Source organism: Salvia splendens, chromosome 20, assembly GCF_004379255.2.
Source record: "Salvia splendens isolate huo1 chromosome 20, SspV2, whole genome shotgun sequence".
Taxonomy (NCBI): Eukaryota; Viridiplantae; Streptophyta; class Magnoliopsida; order Lamiales; family Lamiaceae; genus Salvia; species Salvia splendens.
The window spans coordinates 22,208,074-22,232,900 of NC_056051.1; the positions used below are offsets into that span (position 1 = coordinate 22,208,074).

Here is a 24,827-nt window from a genome sequence, read left to right on the forward strand (position 1 = left end):
AAAACTTACCATTGAAATGAAGTAGATAAATTGAACTAAAATAAGGAAGCTAGTGAAGACTTTACATATAGATCCAAATAAATACCAACAGAATAGATAATAGAAATTTAATTAAAACATTCATTGGCACTAAAGTGCATACATTAGGTCACACGTGGCCTTCTAGACCTACCACATATACACACAAACTCCTCTCTTTCTCTCTCTCACACACTTCTCTCACACACACACACACACACCCTAATTTAGCTCCATAAATGAGTGTGCAAGACATCCATTTTAATTCGATTCCACCCCACTTCAATTTTCCAAATCATTAATCACCCTCCCTCTCTCCTTTCTCTCTCATCAAACAAGAAAAAGAAATAAATAAGATGGTCTTTCACTAGCCTTTCTCTTCTTCTTCTTCTTCTTGAAGTTGATTAGTTTCTGAGTTTACAAGGCTGCCTTTTCTCTTCCAACATGACCACCACCAAAGGCATCAGTCTTGAAGAGATTAAGAATGAAGCTGTTGATTTGGTTTGTATCTATCTACACACACACACACACATGTATCATGCATGTGTGTGTTGTTACACTTATTGAAGATGCATGCTTTTGCCACTCTTATTTTTTGGCATGTTTTTTTTTTAGTATTTTCTTAAAATGTTACTTAAAATCTTACAAAGGAGAATTTTAGCAGCGAATGTTTGTTAGTGTGTTTTTGTGTGTTTCTGTGTTTTTGCTTGGACATTTCTTGTCATTTTATTGTCTTTTCTAGCTCCTCACCCTCCTTTCATTTCTGCCACGAAATTTAAACACTTTGTAAATTTTTTAATGTTATTTTTTGCATGTTTCATTTACTGGAGCAAGCAATAAATATGTTTGTAAACTAATTGATTTAATTTACTGTTTTCTGTGTTTTTTATTTAATATATTGGATTCCATGATCTCTGTCTGTAAGGCTGTTACAAGCATTTAATTATATTGTTAGGAATCAAAGCAAAATTGTAGTTGGTGCACGTGGAATATTTCGCTTTGTTTTACTCCGAACAGGAAAAAAGATTTTTAAATGTAAACCATTTCATTGAGGTATAATTGTTTCTTTCAATATCACAACAAAATTATTGTTTGATTTTGGTAAATATTAACTTTGTCAGTATGTTATATGCATAAGTTTATATATTGAACACTTACCACCTAATTTTACAGAGTTTTTATCACTTTTTAATGTGATTCTTTAATTTGTTGATAATTTCTTCTTTTTAGAAGCTTAATTGGTTTAGATTATATGCATGAATAAAGTTAGCTGTGCAGTAGTTTTTAGTAGTAATTTATGTTAGTCACATGCATATTGCCTTCACTCAGTTTTTTGTCTTTTTAAAGGCAGTTGAGGTTTAAGACAAAAAGAAAATAAATAAAACAACCATATAAAAGTTTTTTTGAGTGATATTATAATGAGATATTTATGAATTGTTAACTCCTTATGTGTGTTAGTTAAAGTGAGCTTCTGTTGAACTTTAATTGGATGGTTAATGATCAAACTTAGTATGATAATCTGCTAAATATTAGTATGCATTAATTAACCAAAACTCAATAATAGCAAAGGTTAGAATCACCTTGTGCAAGAAAAAGACTAAAAGAGTGATGAATTGAAGAGGAATTATGTGTATTAATTTTCTATATGTTTGATTATTATGATGTATAATAGTGAGTCGTCTCATATGCACGAGTGTTCATTCTACGTGTTAGGGTATATTTAACAACATTTTGAATGCACAATTTACAGGAAAGGATTCCTGTAGACGAGGTATTCGAGCAGCTAAAATGTACGCGAGAAGGTCTAACTTCAGAGGAAGGAGAGAACAGGCTGAAAATATTTGGTCCAAACAAGTTGGAAGAGAAAAAGGTTAGACCACATTGCCTTGTTTCTTCATGTGTGAAAGTTATGTTTGAAAAGTAATGAGTGGTGATTGTTAGATATATTTTGTATGTAGGAGAGCAAGCTCCTCAAGTTTTTAGGCTTCATGTGGAATCCGTTGTCGTGGGTCATGGAGGCCGCTGCCCTGATGGCTATAGTCCTCGCCAACGGGGATGGAAGGCCTCCCGACTGGCAGGACTTCGTTGGCATCGTTGCATTGCTGTTCATCAACTCCACCATCAGTTTCATCGAAGAAAACAACGCTGGCAATGCTGCTGCAGCTCTCATGGCTGGTCTCGCGCCAAAAACCAAGGTAAGTTGGTTAAAATACTCTGCTTATGATATCAAGATTTCGATTGCAAGAATGGTTTATAACTTATGTACTATGATTTAGGTGTTGAGAGAGGGTGGATGGAGTGAGCAGGATGCAGCAATCCTTGTCCCGGGTGATATAATAAGCATAAAGCTAGGAGATATTATCCCTGCTGATGCTCGTCTCTTGGAGGGTGACCCTTTGAAAGTCGACCAATCTGCATTGACAGGGGAGTCCCTCCCGGTGACCAAGAGCCCCTCGGATGAGGTATTCTCCGGGTCAACGTGCAAGCAGGGGGAGATCGAGGCTGTTGTCATTGCAACGGGCGTCCACACCTTCTTTGGCAAGGCTGCTCATCTGGTGGACAGCACCAACCAAGTTGGACACTTCCAGAAGGTTCTGACCGCCATCGGGAACTTCTGCATCTGCTCCATCTTCGTTGGGATCATCATCGAGCTCATTGTCATGTACCCGATCCAGCACCGCAAGTACAGGGACGGGATCGACAACCTGCTCGTCCTCCTGATTGGAGGGATCCCCATCGCCATGCCAACCGTGTTGTCTGTCACTATGGCTATCGGGTCCCACCGCCTCTCTCAGCAGGGCGCCATAACGAAACGAATGACCGCCATAGAGGAAATGGCGGGGATGGATGTTCTGTGCAGTGACAAGACAGGAACACTCACTTTGAACAAGCTGACTGTTGACAAAAGCCTCATCGAAGTTTTCGTGAAGGGGTTGGACAAAGAGCAGGTGATGCTGCTTGCAGCTCGGGCTTCGAGAACTGAAAACCAGGATGCCATAGATGCTGCCATTGTTGGGATGCTTGCTGATCCGAAGGAGGTATATGTTGTACTAGAACAAAATATTAATTTTAGTTCAATTTCCTTAGATATATCATCGTTTTTCTGTCTCGATTCTCCAGGCGAGAGCTGGTATAAGAGAGGTGCATTTTCTGCCTTTCAACCCTGTGGATAAGAGGACTGCATTGACTTACATAGATTCCAATGGGAATTGGCATCGCGCGAGCAAAGGTGCACCTGAGCAGGTATGCCGGCCTTGTGATTTTCTTTTCGTCGTGACTCTCTCTCACAAATCCTCCCTTCTCTGTAGATATTGGAACTTTGTCATAGCAAGGAAGATGTGAGGAGGAAAGTTCATGCTGTTATTGATAAGTTCGCTGAACGTGGGCTTCGTTCGTTAGGAGTTGCTAGACAGGTTTTTTACATATCTCCCAAGCTGCACTGTCCTTTTCTGATATGTTCATGAGTTCACATTCGTGTTGCCTTTTTGTCGTCGTCTGCAGGAAGTTCCTGAGAAGTCGAAGGAGAGTCTTGGAGGGCAGTGGCAGCTCGTTGGCCTGTTGCCTTTGTTCGATCCACCTAGGCACGATAGCGCAGAAACAATCAAGAGAGCCTTGAACCTTGGTGTGAATGTGAAGATGATCACTGGTAAATGAATCGTATGTTTGTTTTTGTACATATGTTTCGAGCTACTCACTCGTTCCTCGTTTTTCAGGTGATCAGCTAGCCATTGCCAAGGAAACAGGACGTCGGCTTGGAATGGGGACAAACATGTACCCGTCTTCCTCCTTGCTTGGACAGGACAAAGACGAATCTATAGCAGCACTTCCTGTGGACGAGCTGATCGAGAAGGCTGATGGCTTTGCTGGAGTTTTTCCCGGTGAGTTTACACTTTCCTTCGATGCTGTTTCGTGCTAATTAGTACTATAAATTGAAAATGGTGTTATGTTTAACTGCAGAGCACAAATACGAAATCGTGAAGAGATTGCAAGAGAGGAAGCACATATGTGGTATGACGGGGGATGGTGTGAACGATGCCCCAGCTCTGAAGAAGGCAGATATCGGCATCGCTGTTGCTGATGCAACGGATGCTGCTCGTGGCGCATCAGACATCGTCTTAACTGAGCCGGGGCTGAGCGTCATCATCAGCGCAGTGCTTACTAGCAGGGCGATTTTCCAGAGAATGAAGAATTACACTGTAAGTTATGCTCATTTCATCACTCTATGCATAGTTAACCTCTGATTAACTCTCTGAACTAACTATGTTTCCAATGTCGTTTTCAGATATACGCCGTCTCAATTACAATACGTATTGTGGTAAGGATTCGAGTAATGCCCAAAATGCCATGTCTCAACACTAGAATTTTCCTAACTCTTGTTTCTTGTCTATGCAAAACAATCTAGTTTGGATTCATGCTTATAGCGTTGATATGGAAATTCGACTTCGCCCCATTCATGGTTCTGATCATTGCCATACTAAATGATGGTTAGTTAACTTCATCTAAATCACTATTTATTAAATTACACATGTATTAACGCGTTGCATATGTTTGCCAGGAACCATCATGACTATCTCAAAGGACCGGGTGAAGCCGTCTCCGGTCCCAGACAGCTGGAAACTCAAGGAGATATTTGCCACCGGGGTCGTCTTAGGGGGGTACTTGGCATTAGGGACCGTACTATTCTTCTGGCTCGTGAAGGACACCTCATTCCTTTCTGTGAGCACGGGTGATGTCACAAGTTCTATAATTCTAGGCACGTTTTATTCATCGACTCTCTGTATACGCAGGACAAGTTTGGTGTGAGGTCAATAAGAGATAGTCCTGAGGAAATAATGGCTGTGTTGTACCTGCAAGTGAGCATTGTGAGCCAAGCGCTCATCTTCGTTACAAGGTCCCGTAGCTGGTCGTTTGCTGAGCGCCCCGGGATGTTCCTTCTTGGCGCTTTCCTGATAGCTCAACTGGTAAGATCTTGATCAGAGAGTGCTGCATTCATCATCATAGTATTTAAATATAGACTTTGATATAAACATATTTGATTATTTTCGATAATAGGTTGCGACCTTGATAGCTGTCTACGCGAACTGGACCTTTGCAAAGATCAAAGGGTGTGGTTGGGGCTGGGCGGGCGTCATCTGGCTTTATAGTATCGTCACTTACTTCCCCCTCGACATCCTCAAGTTCTGCATTCGCTACGTGCTTAGTGGGAAGGCGTGGGATAATCTTCTGGAGAACAAGGTACGTTTTCCACATACTTCACGAGTAGCTTGGTTCACTTACGTCCCGTGGGGCTAATGCACAACTCTTTTAATTCGGATGTAGACTGCATTCACCACCAAGTCCAACTACGGGAAAGAAGAGAGAGAGGCTCAATGGGCAGCTGCGCAGAGGACTTTGCACGGCCTTCAGCCACCGGAAACTGGAAATCTCTTCAATGAGAAGAACAGCTACAGGGAGCTCTCCGAGATTGCTGAGCAGGCCAAACGACGAGCAGAGGTTGCAAGGTAATAAAAATTCCATCCTCAACCTCAAATTTTAGTACAGATTATAAGTGAAGCGGTATTGTTAACGTTGCATGAGATTTGTGTTGTAGGCTGAGAGAGCTGCACACGCTCAAGGGGCACGTCGAATCAGTGGTGAAGCTGAAGGGACTGGACATCGATACGATCCAGCAGCATTACACTGTCTGATCCCATCAATATGCGGTGAAGAGAGATGAAGAGATGCATGCTGTTGTTGTTGTTGTTCTAAGTAATGAGATTTTTAGATAGTTAAACTAGTTTTTGTTATAATCGTACTTGATCAAGCTTGAAGCAGCAACCCCATTTAATCATAATAGGATTTTTTGAGGTTGTGCTGTTTTACCATGAATAATGAAAGCACATGAAATGCTATCTTGTTTTTTCCTTACTAGACTTTATATGGACCATATAATTCCACTTTCTTATTTCGTTGAAGAAAAAAAAATCGAAGTTCTAAATACAGAATGCAGAAGTTCGTGATGCAATCACTAAAGACAACAGAGGAAAGTAAAAACAAAGAACTCGAGTTTTCCACGAGTCAAGAAGAATGGTGGCTAGCCAGGCCCCGCTTTGGGAAGGTCATAGGTGCTCGCTCGGGTTAGCCAAATACTGATTAAATTCCTCCATAAGATCACGGTAAGACTTCATAGCAGCCTTTGCAAGTCTCTCCAGCTCGATTTTATGCAGATGTTCCATGTAGCGTCTTTCTGCTGGAGTCAGGCGCGCTCCTCCTCTCTATTTCCATCACAATACGTTTTATCTGATACCAACGTGTTGCTTTCATCTGCACGACAAACGAGTTGCTTCCAAGATTAACATTTAGAGAAATCATATGTAGAAAGAACCAAACCAAAACCTAACAAGTTGAACTATCTAATTCAAAATAAACATCTAGAAGGCAGCTTACAAGATGTAAGAAGGGAAGGTCAAGAAGATTGTGGCAAACCAGTCGATTGAACATTCCCAGCAGCATGATATGATAGGATATTTCTGTCTCTGTGCTTCCTCTTCTTTCTGATGCCTGCGTTCCTCGCATCGAAAGCTTTGTCCTTCAGCCTCAGCTTGCCAGCAGTAGCATTTTGATAAGCTGACATCTCTCTCACTCTTTCCTTATCTTGAGAAGTTTGAAAGCATTGTTCCAAATCATGAAATTGATTTTGAGTGTATAAAATCTCAAGAAAAAACCAAAACATATCCCATGTGTATCTTTAGCTGAAGGACACCCTAATTAAGGAAAACGAGTTCGTTCTAGCAGCTTTAATTTCATGACTCATTACAAACATATCTACAGACTATAGATGTCTGGATGAATATGTAAAACATTACCAACACAGCAAGTTTAAATGATAAAAATTCCAAAGCAAAAAGTAAGTACCTCAACCGTTATCTGTTCATCCTAAAACAAAATTGTGCAGAGAGAAGCATCCCAAACCACAACCACATTAACCAGCCATACTAATTGCTGGAATCTTTTGAATTCCAGCATGGACCATTGCTTTCCTCAAGGCAGCAGCATGGTCCCATATCTCTGCCCCAGCATAAATGCTGGACAGCAGAACATACCGTCCACAATGTTCGGGTTGCAATTCAAGCAACCGTCGGCCGATTTCATTTCCCAAATCAACATCGCCATGAACCCTACAAGCTCCCAAAAGAGCACCCAATACAGAGGCATCAGCCTCAAAAGGCATGCTTCTCACAAACTCATATGCCTCTTTTAGAAGGCCAGCTCTGCCCAATAGATCGACCACACATCCATAATGTTCCATTGTTGGTTTAAGGGCGAAATCACGAGATATTGTTTGAAACAATTCCATGCCTAAGTCCACAAGTTTTGCCCGAGCACAAGCTGATAGGACACATACAAATGTAACTTCATTAGGACACAACCCTGAGTTCTTCATCTTCTCAAACATCTCTAGAGCCTGACTTTCCCTGCCATTTGAAGCCAATGAACATAGCATAGCATTCCACGCACATACCTTCTTCACGGACATGCCATTGAACACTTGAAAAGCATAACTTAGGCAGCCCATTTTCCCATAGAACGATATCAATGCTGTTCCACTAAAAACACTCAACTGCTTCTCAATCCTAAGCATGTATCCATGAATTTGCTTTCCTTGATACAACACTGACCCATCATCCGAATTCGCACATGAAGAGAGGACACTTACAAAAGTGGCCTCACTCGGCCTTAAAAAGCCACGAATTACATCCTCATCTCTCATCATTTCCGTAAAAAACTTAATTGCCTCCATAAAGCACCCACTTTGTGCATAGCCATTGATGATACTTGTCCATGAATAAACATCTCTCTCTGGCATGCTAAAGAACATCGAAATAGCCAAATCCATGTTGCCACTTTTTCCAAATGCATCAAGCATCGCATTATTTGAAACAATGCATGGTTGAGGTATCTCATCATAGACTTTATGTGCACTCCTTATATCACCAAACTGTGAATAAAGAGAAAGAAATGATGTACGGACAAAAGGGTCACCTAGCAGGCCTCTTTCAACACATTGTGCATGTAAAGTGTAACCTATTCGTGATGTACCATATGACTTTGAGAGAGAAGAAGCAATGGCTTTAAGAACAGAAGGAAAAGTGTAGCTATTAGGAGCAGCCTGATTGTGAAGCATCTCCTTGAAGAGGCTGAGGCTAGTGTGGGGTCTAGAAAGGTTTAGGTATGTTCTGATGAGAGTATTATATAGGAGCGTATTAACCCATAGATCTCTGATGAGAAGGTAACCATGGGTAATTAACAAGGAATGAACTTGTTCGACTTGTTTCGAACACTTACTAGCATATCCATTAAAACGCTGAAGAAGATGGAGCAAAAGTTCAGGATGTGGTTGCAAATTCAACATTCAGACTTATCTAACCAGAGCATTGCCAGAGCTGACAATCAAACGGAACTATATAACTTATAATCGAAAGAATCTAAGTGAACCAGGTCTCAGTTAAGATCAGTAGCAAGGGTCACCTAGCATCAGTCTCTACTCTGAATTACTAGCTATTGAACCTGAGTATTAAATTACTAAACATTCACTTTATTAGCTATCTCTCATTCATAATTGACTTTGAGATGCATAGAAGCACAGCATGTGTCTTCTCAGAACAGCAATTTATCCATTTCTTTCATTCAACACTTTCTTCAATCTGTCAAAATACAAACAATTCATTATCTGCTAATATACAACATAAAAAATGATTTTTCTATATTTCAGTTTGCTAATTATTATGTGAAATCCACTTTGTGATGAGAGTCTACTTCCTAATACTCAAGTTCATTTGCATTCAGTATTCTAAACAAAACAACAAAGATGGAAAATTTTCAGGTTTTCAAAAATACAAATACGCCGAAATCCAAAATGCACGAAATCAGCAGAGTGTAATAGCAAATGAAAATCTGATAGCGACAAATTGATGGCGTACCTGAATCGTGTAAGAGGCGAAACGCTGAATATCTCAGAACAGACACAAACACGCAAATTCTTCGAAGGAAATGGTGGTGATTAGTACTGTAAACGCCGAAACCAGAGAAAAAGAGGAGGAAGAAGAACATAGAACTGATATTGGGCTACAATTTAAAATTTATTTATGTTTGTGATGGGCCTCAGTTTATAATGGGCCATCATTTCAAAATATTACGATGCGCTGGTTTAGTTACTACTGAATGAGGAAATATTTATTTTTATTTCTCATTTCTATATGATGTCTAATTAAGTAGTAATTATTAATATAATATACTAATCTTTAGTACTTATTACTATTACTTTTATTATTTTGTATGGCATTAAGAAATGAAATAATTAAAATATAAGAGTACTGTAATACTATGATTTTCAACTATCACTGCCAAAGGGGAAAATATTGCTCATATAGTTGGTTTATTTTGAAATATGCAGTATGATTATCTAACTACACATTAATAGCTTATGGGGCTATTCGGTTATCTAGATTATATCTCTGGATTAAATATGTATTGTGTTTGGTTCATGAAATTGAATCTCACCACTTAATTCTAAATGGATAATCATTAATTAGTTATAATCACACTTCTTCAACTAAAATATTCATATAATTCAATCCTAGATGGGTTTATCATATGATAATTATTCATGGCAACCCAACAACACCTATAAATACTACTCCCTCCGTCCCGCACTACTTGCACTTATTTCCTTTTTGGGCGTTCCAAGTTATTTGCACTCTTTCCATTTTTAGTAACAATTTATACCTACAGCCGTAATTGTTGACTTTGTCTATCACTCATTCCTTAATCTCCTTGCCTAAAAGGAAAGGAGCGAGTAGTGCGGGACGGAGGGAGTATAAAATAATACACATCCTTGTATTTGTGCAATAAAACTTGTAAGTACTTTGCTATATGTACCGAACTGAAAAATGGTCTAGTGTGAACACTTTTCAAATTATTATGTTTATATTTCAATTTTATAAAATAAAATTTTAGATTGATAAATTATCAAAATAGAACGATGAAATCATATTTGAGCATGAATTAGAATTAGTACTAATTTATACTCCATATTTCTACTAAAGCAGCCTTGAGTGTGGTTGTTTTGTTTTGTCTAGCTAGCACGTGCAAAAATTTAATTCACGAGTTGGAACAAGATAAGCACTAATTGATTAATGATGCACACGCGATGGAACAATGCCACTTAATTTGAGCCACAATAAATGCAGAAAATGAGGAGTGAGATTTAGTGTGAAATTTTGGAATATAGGATAGTGCAATAGAGAATCTCACGATAAAGACTAATTTTCCCAATTCTTTATAGAGTGTACATTATATTTGTATACGGATTTAATGGAATCCTCAAACTTGCGTAAAAGATGGTTGGAATTGGTTATGTATAACGTTATCCAAATTTCCCAACTTGCGAGACGGCAAGAAAACGAAGTTTTGGCTTGATATTTGCTTAATGGAATCCTCAAACTTGCGGAAAAAGATGGTTGGAATTGGTTATGTATAACGTTATCCAAATTTTCCAACTTGCGAGATGGCAAGAAAACGAAGTTTTGGCTTGATATTTGCTTAATGGAATCCTCAAACTTGCAGAAAAAGATGGTTGGAATTGGTTATGTATAACGTTATCCAAATTTTCCAACTTGCGAGACGGCAAGAAAACGAAGTTTTGGCTTGATATTTGCTTAATGGAATCCTCAAACTTGCGAAAAAAGATGGTTGGAATTGGTTATGTATAACGTTATCCAAATTTCCCAACTTGCGAGACGGCAAGAAAACGAAGTTTTGGCTTGATATTTGCTGTCCGCGGTTGGGACTATTAGAGGAGCTTGCAAAGAAGAAACCAAAGATGTTGCTAAAGTTTCATGCAACGTTCAAATGCATGAGCTGGATGCAGCTGATGATCACGTGAGGTCAACTGGAGCACGAGAGATGGTCGGCTCAGTACATATGTCAGCTAGCATGGATAAAGGATTCGATGCTCTTTCACCAGACAAGATTGAGAACCACAAGGACTCATGGAGAGACGTGACATTGAGAGGAATTATGAAGAAGAAAGATTAATGAATTCTGTTATGATTAAGAGCTGTAATAGGATTGTACAATAGATTAGGAATGGATTCTAGATCCTTCTTAGTCTAGCTATATAATCAGTTTGTATTGAGATTACATTTCAAGCAATGAAACAGTGAAAATCTTCGGCTCGATATTTATGGAATACTGAAGCTTTACTTTCTTCTTCATGAGCTCTCTAGTTTCTTTTCTTGGTATCAAAGCAGGATCTTTTTGATCATGTCTCTCCTACCCCTTTTTATCCTTATTTTGTTATTTACCTAAAATGGCATAATCAAACGATTCAAATGCCTCAACTATTCCCTTGTCTCTGTTGCCTCTCTTTTCTCAGATTCCTCCTATCTCAGTGAAGCTCACTGAAGGGAACTTCCTGATATGGCAGCACCAGCAACAGGTAGATGTTGTTGTGTGTGGCTACGGCCTTGAAGCATTCCTCACTGGAGAAGCAATCCCACCACCGCAAACCATTGCAGATCCAGATGAAGGTTCCATGATACTCAATTCAGCCTTTGTGGCATGGCAAAGACAGGATAGAAGGGTAGCTGGTTGGCTGCTCTCTTCACTGTCAGAAAGAGCTCTTTCCCTTGTTGTTGGGCTCAGATCCGCTAAGGATATTTGGAGAGCATTGGAGACAAATTTTGCCAGTCGCTCTACTGCCAAAGTCATGCAGTATAGACAGCAGATGCAGAACCTCAAGAAGGATGGTCTCACTATGAGTGAATATTTGGGTAAGATGTGAAATTTCTTTGACCTTCTTAGGTCTGTTGGTTGCAGGATCTCTGATGGGGAACAAATCCTGCACATTCTTGGAGGATTGGGCCAAGAATATGATTCAGCGGTATGTGCAATCACTTCCAGATCTGAGCCCTGGACCATTGGAGATGTCAGCTCATTTCTCCTCAGCTTTGAGTCCAAAATGGAGACTACAATGTCACACTCCACTAGTGTGGATGGATCTCAGCCTACTTTGAACTTGGTGCAGCAACAGTCAGGGCAGAGAAATGATTCATCTCCATATTACAACAAATTTGATAATGGAGGAGGAAGAGGTAGATCCAAAAATCAGAGAGGAGAAAGAGGAGGAAGAGGTTTTGGTAGAGGGGGAGGCAACAAAATCATTTGCCAATTGTGTGAAAAGTCAGGACACACAACAGCTAAATGCTGGTATAGGTTCGAACAGAACTATACTCCTCCTCAGCTGCAGTTTAGAGTGAATGCTCCACAGCAGCACCAAAACTACCCATATGCTCATCTGACTCGGTCTGTGCCAACATCACCTACTATCAATTTCTCAGCTAGAACTCAGTCAGAATTTGGGTTTGATTTTGCTGCCTCAACCAGCTGGTATCCGGATTCTGGAGCTTCTCATCATGTCTCCAATGATTTGAGCAACTTAAAAATTAGCTCAGAATATATAGGAGGTAAACACTTGGTTTTTGGAAATGGTCAATTTGTTGATATTGCTAATGTTGGTGAAACTGTTCTTAAGTCTCATTCTCCTAGTTTCTCCAGAAAAATTCATCTTAGGAATCTCTTACATTTGCCTAACATTACCAAAAATCTTCTCAGTGTCTCACAATTTGCCAAGGATATTTCGGTTTTCTTTGAGTTTCATCATTTCTTTTGTTTTGTCAAGGATCTTTGCACCAAGGAAATCGTGCTCAAGGGAACACTTGACAAAGGGCTTTATCACTTCCTAGTAGACCATTCCCCAATCAAGAGAAGCCATAGCTCCAATCTCCTTCCTGTTCAAGAGGTGCAAGTAGTTCACACAGTCAGCCTTCCCAATAATGCTTCTAGTAGTAGTTCCAGTACTTCTTCTAGTGTATATTTAGCCTTGTGGCATAATAGACTAGGACATCCTACACTAGATGTTGTGAAGCATGCTTTGCACAGTTGTAATATCTCCTTTGTTTCAATGAAAAATCAATCCCTTTGTCATTCTTGTTGTGTCTCAAAGGCTCATAGACTTCCTTATTCCTTATCAAAATCTGAGTTCAGTTCTCCTCTTGAATTAATACACAGTGACTTATGGCGACCGTCTCCTGTAGTTTCCAGAAATGGATTCTCCTATTATATCTCCTTTGTTGATCACTACTTCAGATACACTTGGATTTATCTTATGCAGAATAAAACGGATGTCTATTCTGCCTTCAAGCAGTTTAAGGCCCCGAGTGAAAACCTTTTTAATTCAAAAATTAAAAGTCTTCAATCTGACTCGGGAGGTGAATTTCAAGGTTTAACTCCATTCTTGAAAGAGTGGAATTTTCCACAGAGTTTCTTGTCCCTACACTCCACAACAGAATGGTCTAGCTGAAAGGAAGCATAGACACATTGTGGAAACTGGTCTTAATCTTCTGGCCCAGGCCTCTCTCCCTAAAAAATTCTAGGATAATGATTTCCTTACTGCTACTTTTCTGATAAACCACATGCCCTCAAAAACCATCAACAACATTTCATCTTTTGAGAAACTCCACTGCCATAAACCAGATTATTCTTCTCTTAAGGTATTTGGGTGTCTATGGTATCCCCTCACTCGTCCCTATAATAAGCATAAGCTTGACTTCAGATCAGCCAAGGCTATCTTTTTGGGCTACAATCCATCTCACAAGGGATACAAAGCTCTTCTTCCCGGTGGGAAAGTGATCATCACAAGAGATATTCTCTTTGATGAATCTATTTTTCCTTTTCAAAGTGCGCCTCTTGTTGTACAGATTTCATCACCTACCAGCCTTCCTCCTACATTTCCTTCACATTCTCCTGCTGTTTTACTTCAAAATGATTCTTCTCCACCTCCAAAACCACCAGCCATGCCTGATTCTGCTGCTTCTGCCCTACCATCACCATCCCAGTCCCCAGATAATACTCAACTTCCCACTCAATCTCTCTCCAGCTCTTCATCTACAGCTCCAGCTCCCTCAAACACCTCAGATTCTACCCAACCAAATCAGCCTTTACATCATATGACCACCAGATCAAAATCTGGGATTTTCAAACCAAGAATTTTTTCTCTGGCCATTTCTCCATCTCTTCTTCCCAGGTCTGCTCTTGAAGCATAGCTCATACCTATTTCGAAGGTTGCTATGCTGCCTGAATTTTTAGCTCTTCTCAAGAACAGAACCTGGATCTTGACTACTCTACCACCCAGGGACAGACCTAGGCGTGGGCCAAGCCGCCGCTCTAGCTGGGGCTTGGCCAGTGCCGGTTCCAGTACTCACACCATAGTTGTCTGTGTCTGCGCTGTAAACATTATTTTACAAAAAAAGAAGAAAGGATGAAGGGGAAGAAGAAAGGGAGAAGGAGACGAGAGAGAAGAGGGAAAGAATTAGAAAGTAATTATAACAATTAATTTACTGGCGGTGTGGGGTCCTCTATGGATTTACGTTTTACAATGTTTATTTAAGACATTATTTGAGTCCTACTATTACAATTTCTACTGTAGATTGTTTCGAGAGATTTGGAACAGTGGATATAATCAAATAATTTGTATTTTTTTTATTTTTGGAATGATACTTCTATATGCTAATTTCCTTGCATTTATAGTATAATAATGTATTGAGTTAATTTAAACGTAACAAATTATTTTACATATCTCCAAAATATCACAATTAATGTGTATCTATGTTAATGTATAAAATGTTAGTCAAAATCTTGTTAATTTATTTGAAAATAGAATATAAAATTATGAATTTTGTATTTTTGTATTTCAAATTCAATATGTAATTGTGTTTTCATCATTTTATAAATTTTTAAAATAAATAAAGGATGTAAGAATATTACTCCCTCCGTCCCACAAAAGGATGTATGAAAAGTACTCTTTCTGTCCGATAAAATGATACTCTCTCCGTTTCATAAAAATATGGACAATGGATATGGCACGAGAATTAAGACAAAATTGGTAAAGTAAAAGAGAGAGAGAGAAGAATGGTATGTTAAATTAAGAGAGAGGAGGAGAATGGTAGTTAAAGTAGTGTTAGTGGATAGTGAGACCTACATTATTAAATTGATATAACTTTGCAAAAATGGAATGGACATATTTTTGTGGGATGAGCGAAAATGGAAAGTGCACATATTTTTATAGGACGGGGGGAGTATGTAATTGTATTTGGACATCCTAAAATAACAAACTGAGACCATTTTTCGTGTGCGAATAAAGTATTATTTTTTACTATAATTTTAGCACCGACTTAGTCAAAGTTCTAGTTCCATCCTTGCTACCACCTGGCAAAAATCTGATTGGCTACACCTGGATTTTTAAACTCAAGTTCCACCTTTATGGCGTCATTGCTAGACACAAGGCTAGATTTTCCTGGTTTTGACTACTCAAGGCTTCTCTCAACAAACTGGTTTTGACTTCAATTAGACCTTCAGTCCTGTTGTCAAGCCAACTACCATCAGACTAATCTTAAGCTTGGCAGTCAGTTTTGGATGGTCCATCACTCACCTAGATGTGAATAATGTCTTCCTAAATGGTAATTTAGAGGAAGATATCTACATAAAGCAACCTCTTGGCTTTGAACAAGGTGGCCCACATATGGTTTGCAAGTTAAAGAAAGCTCTTTATGGCCTAAAGCAGGCTTCACGGGCCTGGTTCTACACTATCCATTCAGTTCTTCTTTCTCGGGGTTTCTCTCAGTCAAGAGCTGATACTTCAATGTTTTACAGGCAGAGAGGAGATGAGGTAATTTATCTATTGATCTATGTTGATGACATGCTAGTCACTGGGAATTCTACTTCTTCCATCCAGAAGGTGATCTCTCAATTAAACTCTCACTTTTCTTTAAAAGATCTTGGGGAGGCGAGTTTGTTTCTTGGAGTTGAAGTTGTGAGGACTGATCAAGGTGGATTACATCTATGTCAGTCAAACTACATCAAAGATCTTCTAAAGAAAGCTAATATGACAGGGGCAAAGGGATGCCCAACTCCAATGGCTTCTGGATGTGAGTTAAGAAAGAGCATTTGAGAACCAGTTTCTGATCTCAAGTTGTATAGGAGTGTTGTACGGGCTCTGCAGTATGCCACTATAATAAGACCTGATATCAACTTTGCTGTCAACAAAGTTAGTCAATACATGGCTTCCCCATTGGATACACACTGGAAGGCAGTCAAAAGAATTTTGAGATATCTCTCTGGAACAATTGATTTTGGAATCCAAATTCATAAGTCTAATGGTTTTGTTTCTGGTTTTTCTGATTCAGATTGGGCCTCAGACTTAGATGACAGAAGATCTGTCAGTGGAATCTGCACATATTATGGAAAGAATCTGATCTCTTGGTGTGTCAAAAAAGTAAGGTGTGGTAGCAAGATCAAGCACTGAGGCCGAGTACAGAAGCCTTGCATTGGCTACTTCAGAATTGGCATGGTTGAGTTCATTACTTGATGAATTGAAGATCAAGAGAAATGATAGTCCAAGATTAAGGTGGATAATTTGAGTGATACTTCCTTAGCCTCAAACCCTGTTTTACATGCAAGAACTAAGCACGTAGAGTTGGATATTCATTTTGTGAGAGATAAAGTACTTGCAAAGGAATTGGATTTAAGACATGTTCCAACTGCAGATCAGATAGCCGACATATTCACAAAACCTCTAAGTAGGCAATCCTTTGTGAAGCTAGGGAACAAACTTGGGATGGTTTCCTTAGCCTCACTAGGATTGAGGGGAGATGTTAGAGGAGCTTGCAAAGAAGAAACCAAATATGTTGCTAAAGTTTCATGCAACGTTCAAATGCATGAACTGGATGCAGCTGGTGATCACGTGAGGTCAACTGGAGCACGAGAGATGGTCGGCTCAGTTCATATGCCAGCTAGCATGGATAAAGGATCCGCTGCTCGTTCACCAGACAAGATTGAGGACCACAAGGACTCATGGAGAGACGTGGTATTGAGAAGAATTATGAAGAAGAAAGATTAATGAATTCTGTTATGATTAAGAGCTGTAATAGGATTGTACAATAGATTAGGAATGGATTCTAGATCCTTCTTAGTCTAGCTATATAATCAGTTTGTATTGAGATTACATTTCAAGCAATGAAACAGTGAAAATCTTCAGCTCGACATTTATGGAATACTCAAGCTTTACTTTCTTCTTCATGAGCTCTCTAGTTTCTTTTCTGGTACCACTTATTGGTCGTAAAATTAACAACTCGGTTGTGATTTTCGATTGCTTAGCTCCAAAATGTTCGATGTCCAAGGTGAGTGGAAGTGAGGCGAGTTTCGGCACTTCATCTCGTCAGAATTGGTTGTCGTAATCGTTGGTATTAAACCTCTATGTGAGGAGGGTGGGAATGATTTGTGTATTTGGAGATGAGAAAATCATGACAAGTTATCAATGGGCAATGTTTATGAGTCTATATGCAAACACTCCTGGAATAGTGTGGATAATACGTGAGCATTATCCTGGAATTATAAAGGATCGCAACGCATAAGACAATTCATATGGTAGTTTTACAAAAACGGCTAATGGTGTGGAGAGGAGGTGTCAGAAGACATTGTTCAGATGATGTTGCTTGCATCGCTTGTGAGGCTTCTCATGAGAACTTAATCACATTCTTAGAGGGCACCCGAATGCTATGAGAATCTATTGTCCTATGACAATCTATTGTCCTTTGAGGTAAATTAAATAATTTTCTTACGTTTTCATAATTTATTTGACAATTTTTTCCACATTTTAAATAAACAAATCAATATGGTTTATGGAATTGCACAAGTTGTATTTCGAGCAGGTAAAACGGAAGAAAAATAGTAATGTAAGGCAGCCAAAAGATAGATTGGCCGATGATTTCTTTAGTAAAAACTCATACTAGGAGAAAATAAAAGAACATATTTATTGTCTCTGTTTATGTTAGAGAAATGTGCTCATCTTCTTCCTACGAATCCATGGCAATTGCTCCACCCAAAACCTTCATTTTCAGCGTCGAATCCAATCCGATTACTCCAGGCGAAGCCTTCATTTTCAGTGGCGACGACAAACCACCGCTAAGACTTAGAAGCACCTTCCTCACCTCGTTTGCCAGCTCGATAACATAGTCATCTTCATGCCCTGTTCCATATTCAAACTCAATCAACAACTCCACCAAAACCTAAATCTCATTCAACATTAAAACTGCCAGATTCTTACCAATATTAAACATTGCCTTCTCCAGCAAGAAAAGGTAGTCCCTGTTGTTTCCGCATGGGCCAAAGGCCGTCGCAATCTGCCTGGCCATCTCCTCCAAAGGGGCCGGCCCTAAGTAGTACTTGTTCGATATCTTGTCCGGTGTGGAAGTGAATCTGCATTTTCACAAAGCCAACAAACACATATGAGAAAAAAAAGCACCAAGAATTTGTGAATGCAATAAGATGCCAAAGAAATACTCACACTATCACACCAGTTACAAAGGGCTGTTCAGAATCATCACCCTCCTGCATTTAATTAATTAAAAAATTCAATCTTTTTGGACTCAAACAAGCTAAAAACAGAGATTGAAGTGACACACAATGCTTACTTTGTAGAAATCAACCAACGTTTTCGAGTCATACTCGCATTCTCTTCGCTCCAGATACTGATACAACATTTCAATTGAACTACTGTAAGCAATCATCACACTGTAACTCACACATTTATTCGATGAAATGAAGCAATACCTCCATCGCCGCCTTCTCCTTCTCCGGCCCTCCACGAACGCAATATGCTGCTCCCCACTGTAGAGAGAATTAAAACACAATTGATGCACAAAACCCCAGAAAGATAATTTAGGGAAGAAATTTAAAAAAAAAAACTCGACTTACGCAGATCGCTCCTTCAGTTTCTTCCAAGGTACAAGTTCTAGCAGGGTTCTCAGGCGTACCTCTATGATCAATGCAGGCTGAAATGCATTAAATTAGTTTACAAATTAACACAGATCTAAAAAGGAATTTCGCTAATTAGGTTAAAATTCGTCAGCTTAGAAGTGGGGTTTTCATGAAATTCGTAGCGATTTCGTAATAAATAGTCCCAATCAACGCATTGCACAGCACAGAAATCAATCAAAAAAGCGAACCTAAATCGAAGACACGCTTGTAGTCCTTAATAAACCCTATCACTTTCTCATCCACTTCGAATCCCGGGTTCCACACCAACGAACCGTAACCGAATACCCAGAACACCATCTTCGAATCACGTTCAAGTTCGGAGCGAATTGAAAAACCTGCGCAGCGAAGAAACCAGTCATTAAATCAAATCCAGGATCACCATTCGAAAAACTAGGGAAATGCCGAAGAAAAAGGAACGCACGAGGCAGGATTTGAGAGCAGCGGCGACAAATTTGGGGAAAAAGCGCGAGTAAAATCTTGGGAGAGCAGAGAAGAGAGAGAAGTTGGGGGAATCTGGGAATCTCTCTCTATCTCTCTCTAAGATTGCAGAGGTAGTTTGTTGGATTCTAGGAGGAAGACGATGAAAAAAGGGGGAGATTCGAGCTATTTATAGTAATCAAATTTCAGTGTGTGTGTGTGAAATTGGACGTGTCAACTTTAACTCGCATTTTCCATTTCCCCTAACTTTATTATTTTATCCATTTTACTTTTATTAATATAAATTGTTGTATTTCGTTTTCACATCTTTTTGAATGGAATGAACGAAAAGATGACCAACGTAACCAACATTATAATAAATTAAAAGATTAATTGATAAGACATTTCCAAAATTTAAATCACTAGATAAAAATGGTTATTAGAGCATCCACATCCGTGCTCTTGACAACGAGCACGAATGTGGGCCCGGACCCACTTTTACTCTCTGCTCTTAGGCAAGAGCACAACACCCACATCCGTGCTCTTCCGAAAGGACATACTCAAGGGTCCCACCATTCTATTATTCAATTTAAATAAAAACATTTCCACAATATTAAAATGCTTTAAAAATAACTGGAATAATATTACAAATTACAAAAAAATTAAAAATTACATAATTAAAATCCTAAAAATTAAAATTTTCATAATTAAAGTCTTAAAAATTAAAAATTACATAATTTAAATCCTAAAAATTAAAAATTACATAATTACATTCATAAAAATAAAAAAACCCACTACTCGTGGCTAAATTTCGTCCAAATGGATGATGAATGTGTGTATTTATAGATGATTTTGGGATTAAATTTTTTAAAAAAAATTTCAAAAAAAATTTAAAAAAATGGTAATAAAATCTGTATATTTTTGGGAATCCAATTTTTTTTTGGTATTATTTTTTTTAAAAATGTTAACGGCCAATAGAAACGCGCTACATCGCCCTGCTCGCTGGCACGGACGTGCTCTTAGCTAAGAGCAGCGTCGTGCGAGCGGCAAGAGCGCAGCAAACTGTACTCGACCTGATCTTGCTTGTCCTGTAAACAAGTTGAGCCGATTTACGAGCAACCCAAGCAAGGAACATTGGAAAGCTCTGTGTAGAGTTTTGAGATACTTGAAGTATACTATTAACTTTGGGTTGCATTACACAAGATATCCCCAAGTACTTGAAGGGTACTGTGACGCAAATTGGATCTCTGATTCAAAAGACTCATTTTCGACAAGTGGGTATGTGTTCACTGTGGGGGGTGGTGTTGTCTCGTGGAAATCAACGAAACAGACGTGTATTGCTCGTTCCACCATGGAATCTGAGTTTATCACTTTGGATAAAGCAGGGGAAGAAGCCGAGTGGCTTAGAAACTTCCTAGAAGATATTCCATGTTGGAAGAAGCCAGTGCCCGCAGTATTGATACACTGTGATAGCAAAGCAGCTATAGGTAGAGCACAAAGTGGCTTTTATAATGGTAAGTCTCGACATATTCGTCGACGACATAATACCGTAAGGCAGTTGATCACAAGTGGCATTATCTCAGTTGACTATGTAAAGTCAGTGGATAACTTAGCGGATCCGTTAACAAAAGGTTTAAACCGTGATCAAATGCAAAAATTGCTAAAAGGAATGGGACTGAAAACCACATCTTAAAAGATGAGTATAGTGGTAACCCAACCATACGATTGGAGATCCCATGGGATTGGTTCAATGGGAAAACGAAGCTATACAAATCTAGCTGTAACACTCAGAAGATTTTAATCTTCGCCCATTCTTTAGAAAGCATTGAGTGTTGTAACCTGCACGTGGTAAGAGGCTAAGTCTTTTGACTTTTAATGATTCTTGAAATCTCAAGGAGATGCAGTATGGCAGGATACTCATGAAAGAATCACCTATATAAGTGAGAAGTGCGGCCGCTTCGTGAGAGTAAGTCACTTATGAATTCCAAAGAGGTGTTCCACGGCCGAAACGGACACAAACGTGAGAACTGATGGAGTTGAGACTATATTGTGTTGATACTATTGACTAGGCATACACTAAGGAGGAATAGTTCAAGGCATCGCGTCCACTAGCCCGCCGGTATGTCCGATAGTATTGACTATGGAAGGTTCAAAACCACAAGTTACCTCTCCAAATACAGTATTGTTTCTCGAGAACTGAGCAAAGAGTCTGCATACATGCATTTGTGTCTGGTGTTGGTTTGAGCTTGCAGCGCTCTAACCAATGTGGGGGATTGTAGGAAAAACATGTAACATGTGGGAAATTAGAAAGGTCTCAAAACCTTTCATTTCCTAAGTCTTTTGGCTTTTCAACGTCCATGTGTTTATGAGGTGCCTTAAACCCGAGACCTCTCGTGTGGCCACTCCTAGCCTATAAATAGGCTTGTTTTGAGAGATGGAAGACACACAACACAATCTACAATCATTCTCTCTTCTCTCATAGCTCAAGCACTCTAGTTCGCATCTTAGGAGCATTGCATTGCTCGGTTCTTGCCTTCAATTCAAGTTCGCCGGAGCCTACGAGTTTGAGGTGCTTCAACTCGATAGGAGGAAAGTCGTTTCATCTTTGGGGACATTACGCCAATCCGTGAGCACTAGCCGGGGCGTATTTCGTCTTGCGGAGAGAGGGTCACCTCGACTCGACTTGAAGAAGACAATAGTTTGCATCTTGTTCCTTTTATTGTATCTACTTTGTTTTATTTACCTTCCAGTTTTTTGGTTCTTTTGTAATAGCAAGGGTTACCCGTGTAAAAGGCTGCAATATTTCCAACATAATATATACTGAAATCTAAGCGGGTGATAAATCTGGATTTTGTACCAAAGTGGGAATATATGTGAAATGGTTAATTATATGTTATTTACACGAAAATCACAAAATATATTTGCATGCATGAAACAAAGTATAAATGGTAGACTTGTAGTGTGTATAGATTTCAAAATTAATAAACGAAACAAATTATAGATTGTGGTACACGTATAAAACTATTAGTAACTACTTTTTAAATATAGGATGTGCATTAATTTATATAGTGGTACTATTCAATAATGTTTATAGAGTTACGGAATAATGTTTAGTAGTGAGTTGCGCAATAATTTATATATTCAATAATGTTTAATAGGCATATTAATGAACAACATGTTGGGTTTTAATTTAGCGTCACGCAACTGTAACAATTGTAGTGAGCTACGAATTGTAGCTTGCTTTCTTTCACTTTTATATTTTGTTTACATAATTTTGGTAAAGGTTAGTTTTAAATTGTTCAATAGTAGTAATATTTCCCGACGATGAAAAAATGGACCATAATCACTATCTAATTGTGCGTTTTCGACAACTTTAATTTGATGTAAATCCATGTATATATAGAATAAAAAAAACAAATTTTGACTCATTTTATACAAACTTTGGTAATTTAATTATACACATTAGCATCTTGTTCAAGTTTTGACGTTGAATGTTTCTTCATAAATAATTTATTTTCCCAACCCAAATTCCATCTCCCGTGGGTGCCAGTTGCCACGGTCACCTGTGGGTTTAATTTCAATAACTTTTATAGTATTATTTTTTATGAACACGACAAACGCTTGTATTAATTGTACCCTCTTTTGAAAAAAATAATAATGAATGAGGTCTTTTTACAATTACATATCTGTAATTCATTATACAATAAAACATTGAAATTTGAAAGTAGAGTAGTAGACATATATACCTTGAAAAAACACAGTTAATTCAACAACTGGAAATAAAAATAATGTTAGTCAGTAAAATTCAGCAATAACATAACATAATTAAACACAGTTTATAAAACTACTTTTACGACTCAAAAAACCGACATGGGAATTAGGAAAAAACTTTAACTAGAACATATTAATCACATAATTGTTTAGAGCTTGCCAATAGTTTTATTGAATGCATACAATGTAACATTAATTCCTAAGTTGCTATAAAAGTATGTGAAAATGTACTCACAGAATCTCAATTGGGCTAACCCACTCAGATTGTCTGGTTATTCAATGCCGGCTATTCGATTGTCAATTTTTTTGGTTGAAAATTTTCGATCCTAGCCTTAATCATTTGAGTTTTGAATTAACCCCGTTGGTCTTAATTGAACCAAAAAACTTTCGAAATATATATTAATTACGCTTTGAGACTTTATAAATAAAACGAATTAAATTTGAGACTTCGGAAATATGATAAATTATTACTCCCTCCGTCCCCCATCAATTGTTCACTTTTCGTCCATTCCCCATTAATTGTCCATTTTCACTTTTATCATAAATTGTAAGTAAACCTCACAATTCTCTAACTCATTTCACTTACATTTTTTAATAAAACTAATATTGTATTATACTCCCTCCGTCCCGGACTAATTGCACTTATTTCCTTTCTGGGCGTCCCAAGTTATTTGCACTATTTCCATTTTTAGTAAAAATTTTCACCTGCAGCCGTAATATTTGACTTTGTTATACACTCATTCCTTAATCTCTGTGCCGAAAATGAAACGTGCGAGTAGTGCGGGACGGAGGGAGTATAAAAGTGAGATTTATATCTCACTAACTTTTTCAATCTATTTGCCTTTATAGTATTTCATAAAATTCATGCTGGAACCAAAGTGAACCGTTATTAAGGAAAAGAAGGAATAAGAAAGATTGAAATGGTAAATAACTACTACTATCAAATATTAACATATAATCCATAAAATAAGATTGAACTATGAAGCAACTTTGAAATTAAGCCGCAGCCTACAAGTGCAAAATAGATAACGGACCATATTTTTTCGAGAATGGATCCCCTGCTGTGCTCCCACCACAGCAGGGAGTGCTGCCTCTCACAGCCCAATTAAAAAAATAAAATTAAATTAATATTTTATTTTACTAATAAAATATTGTGATGTTAGAGGGGCAGCACTCCCTCCTGTGGTGGGAGCACAGTAGGGGATCCACTCCCTATTTTTTCTATGTAAAGCAGCAGTAAATGCAGAAGACTAAAAACAAGCCGCCGCCCACAAGCCTAGGAATTAGGATTATTATTAATTACTCGATCCCATAAAAATATACTCACTCCGTCCTTATAAATATAAAACATTTGGAAATTTGTACGAAATTTTATATAGTGTTATTTTGTAAATTAATGAAAAAAGAGTTAAGTAAGATTGAAGAAAAAGTAGATATAGAATTGTTTCCATTTTAGGAAACGTTTCATTTCTTATAAGTCAATTCAAAAAGCAAAATGTTTAATTTTAATAGGACAGAGGGAGTATATATTTGAAATGACACGAAAATTAATGTACAATTGTTAAAGTGTAGGAGAGGGTAGTTAGTTTTAGTGGAAAGTGAGACTCATATTATTATTAGCATTTAATGAGTTGTGATGGTGAGTCATACTGGTATAAATTGTAAATAAATTGATGTATATGAGTAATGAGTGTGAGTCAACTTGC

At 38.3% G+C, this 24,827-nt stretch overlaps 3 protein-coding genes across 3 annotated transcripts; 1 reads left to right on the forward strand and 2 right to left on the reverse strand.

The window, feature by feature from the left end:
• The first annotated feature begins 275 nt into the window (after window positions 1–275).
• On the forward strand, window positions 276–5,928 carry LOC121782324 (plasma membrane ATPase 4-like). The gene is made up of 16 exons (XM_042180126.1): window positions 276–519; window positions 1,769–1,888; window positions 1,977–2,213; window positions 2,295–3,056; window positions 3,139–3,261; window positions 3,327–3,431; window positions 3,520–3,664; window positions 3,732–3,896; window positions 3,976–4,214; window positions 4,301–4,333; window positions 4,421–4,502; window positions 4,574–4,734; window positions 4,806–4,979; window positions 5,071–5,253; window positions 5,338–5,519; window positions 5,609–5,928. Exons 1-16 carry the CDS (start codon window positions 463–465, stop codon window positions 5,703–5,705), a joined length of 2,865 nt encoding a protein of 954 aa, XP_042036060.1. The 5' UTR covers window positions 276–462; the 3' UTR covers window positions 5,706–5,928.
• Window positions 5,929–5,937: 9 nt separating this feature from the next.
• Window positions 5,938–9,093, reverse strand: LOC121782325 (putative pentatricopeptide repeat-containing protein At1g10330). The gene is made up of 4 exons (XM_042180127.1): window positions 8,979–9,093; window positions 6,913–8,702; window positions 6,445–6,651; window positions 5,938–6,321 (listed from the first exon to the last, which is right to left on the reverse strand). The coding sequence occupies exon 2, from the start codon at window positions 8,408–8,410 to the stop codon at window positions 6,980–6,982; it is 1,431 nt and encodes a 476-aa protein (XP_042036061.1). The 5' UTR covers window positions 8,411–8,702; window positions 8,979–9,093; the 3' UTR covers window positions 5,938–6,321; window positions 6,445–6,651; window positions 6,913–6,979.
• Window positions 9,094–17,845: 8,752 nt separating this feature from the next.
• Window positions 17,846–19,521, reverse strand: LOC121780781 (gamma-glutamylcyclotransferase 2-1-like). Its single transcript, XM_042178408.1, has 8 exons — window positions 19,355–19,521; window positions 19,122–19,268; window positions 18,871–18,947; window positions 18,727–18,783; window positions 18,588–18,644; window positions 18,461–18,504; window positions 18,221–18,372; window positions 17,846–18,142 (listed from the first exon to the last, which is right to left on the reverse strand). The coding sequence occupies exons 2-8, from the start codon at window positions 19,228–19,230 to the stop codon at window positions 17,970–17,972; spliced, it is 669 nt and encodes a 222-aa protein (XP_042034342.1). The 5' UTR covers window positions 19,231–19,268; window positions 19,355–19,521; the 3' UTR covers window positions 17,846–17,969.
• Between the last annotated feature and the right edge of the window lie 5,306 nt (window positions 19,522–24,827).

Coding starts and splice junctions, on each gene's coding strand:
- LOC121782324 (XM_042180126.1), top strand. CDS start 463: ATGACCACCACCAAAGGCATCAGTCTTGAAGAGATTAAGAATGAAGCT. Junction 3,432..3,519: donor CGTTAGGAGTTGCTAGACAG/GTTTTTTACATA, acceptor CGTCGTCTGCAG/GAAGTTCCTGAGAAGTCGAA. Junction 3,665..3,731: donor GAATGTGAAGATGATCACTG/GTAAATGAATCG, acceptor CTCGTTTTTCAG/GTGATCAGCTAGCCATTGCC.
- LOC121782325 (XM_042180127.1), bottom strand. CDS start 8,410: ATGTTGAATTTGCAACCACATCCTGAACTTTTGCTCCATCTTCTTCAG.
- LOC121780781 (XM_042178408.1), bottom strand. CDS start 19,230: ATGGTGTTCTGGGTATTCGGTTACGGTTCGTTGGTGTGGAACCCGGGA. Junction 18,784..18,870: donor AAACTGAAGGAGCGATCTGC/GTAAGTCGAGTT, acceptor TTCTCTCTACAG/TGGGGAGCAGCATATTGCGT. Junction 18,505..18,587: donor CGTTGGTTGATTTCTACAAA/GTAAGCATTGTG, acceptor AATTAAATGCAG/GAGGGTGATGATTCTGAACA.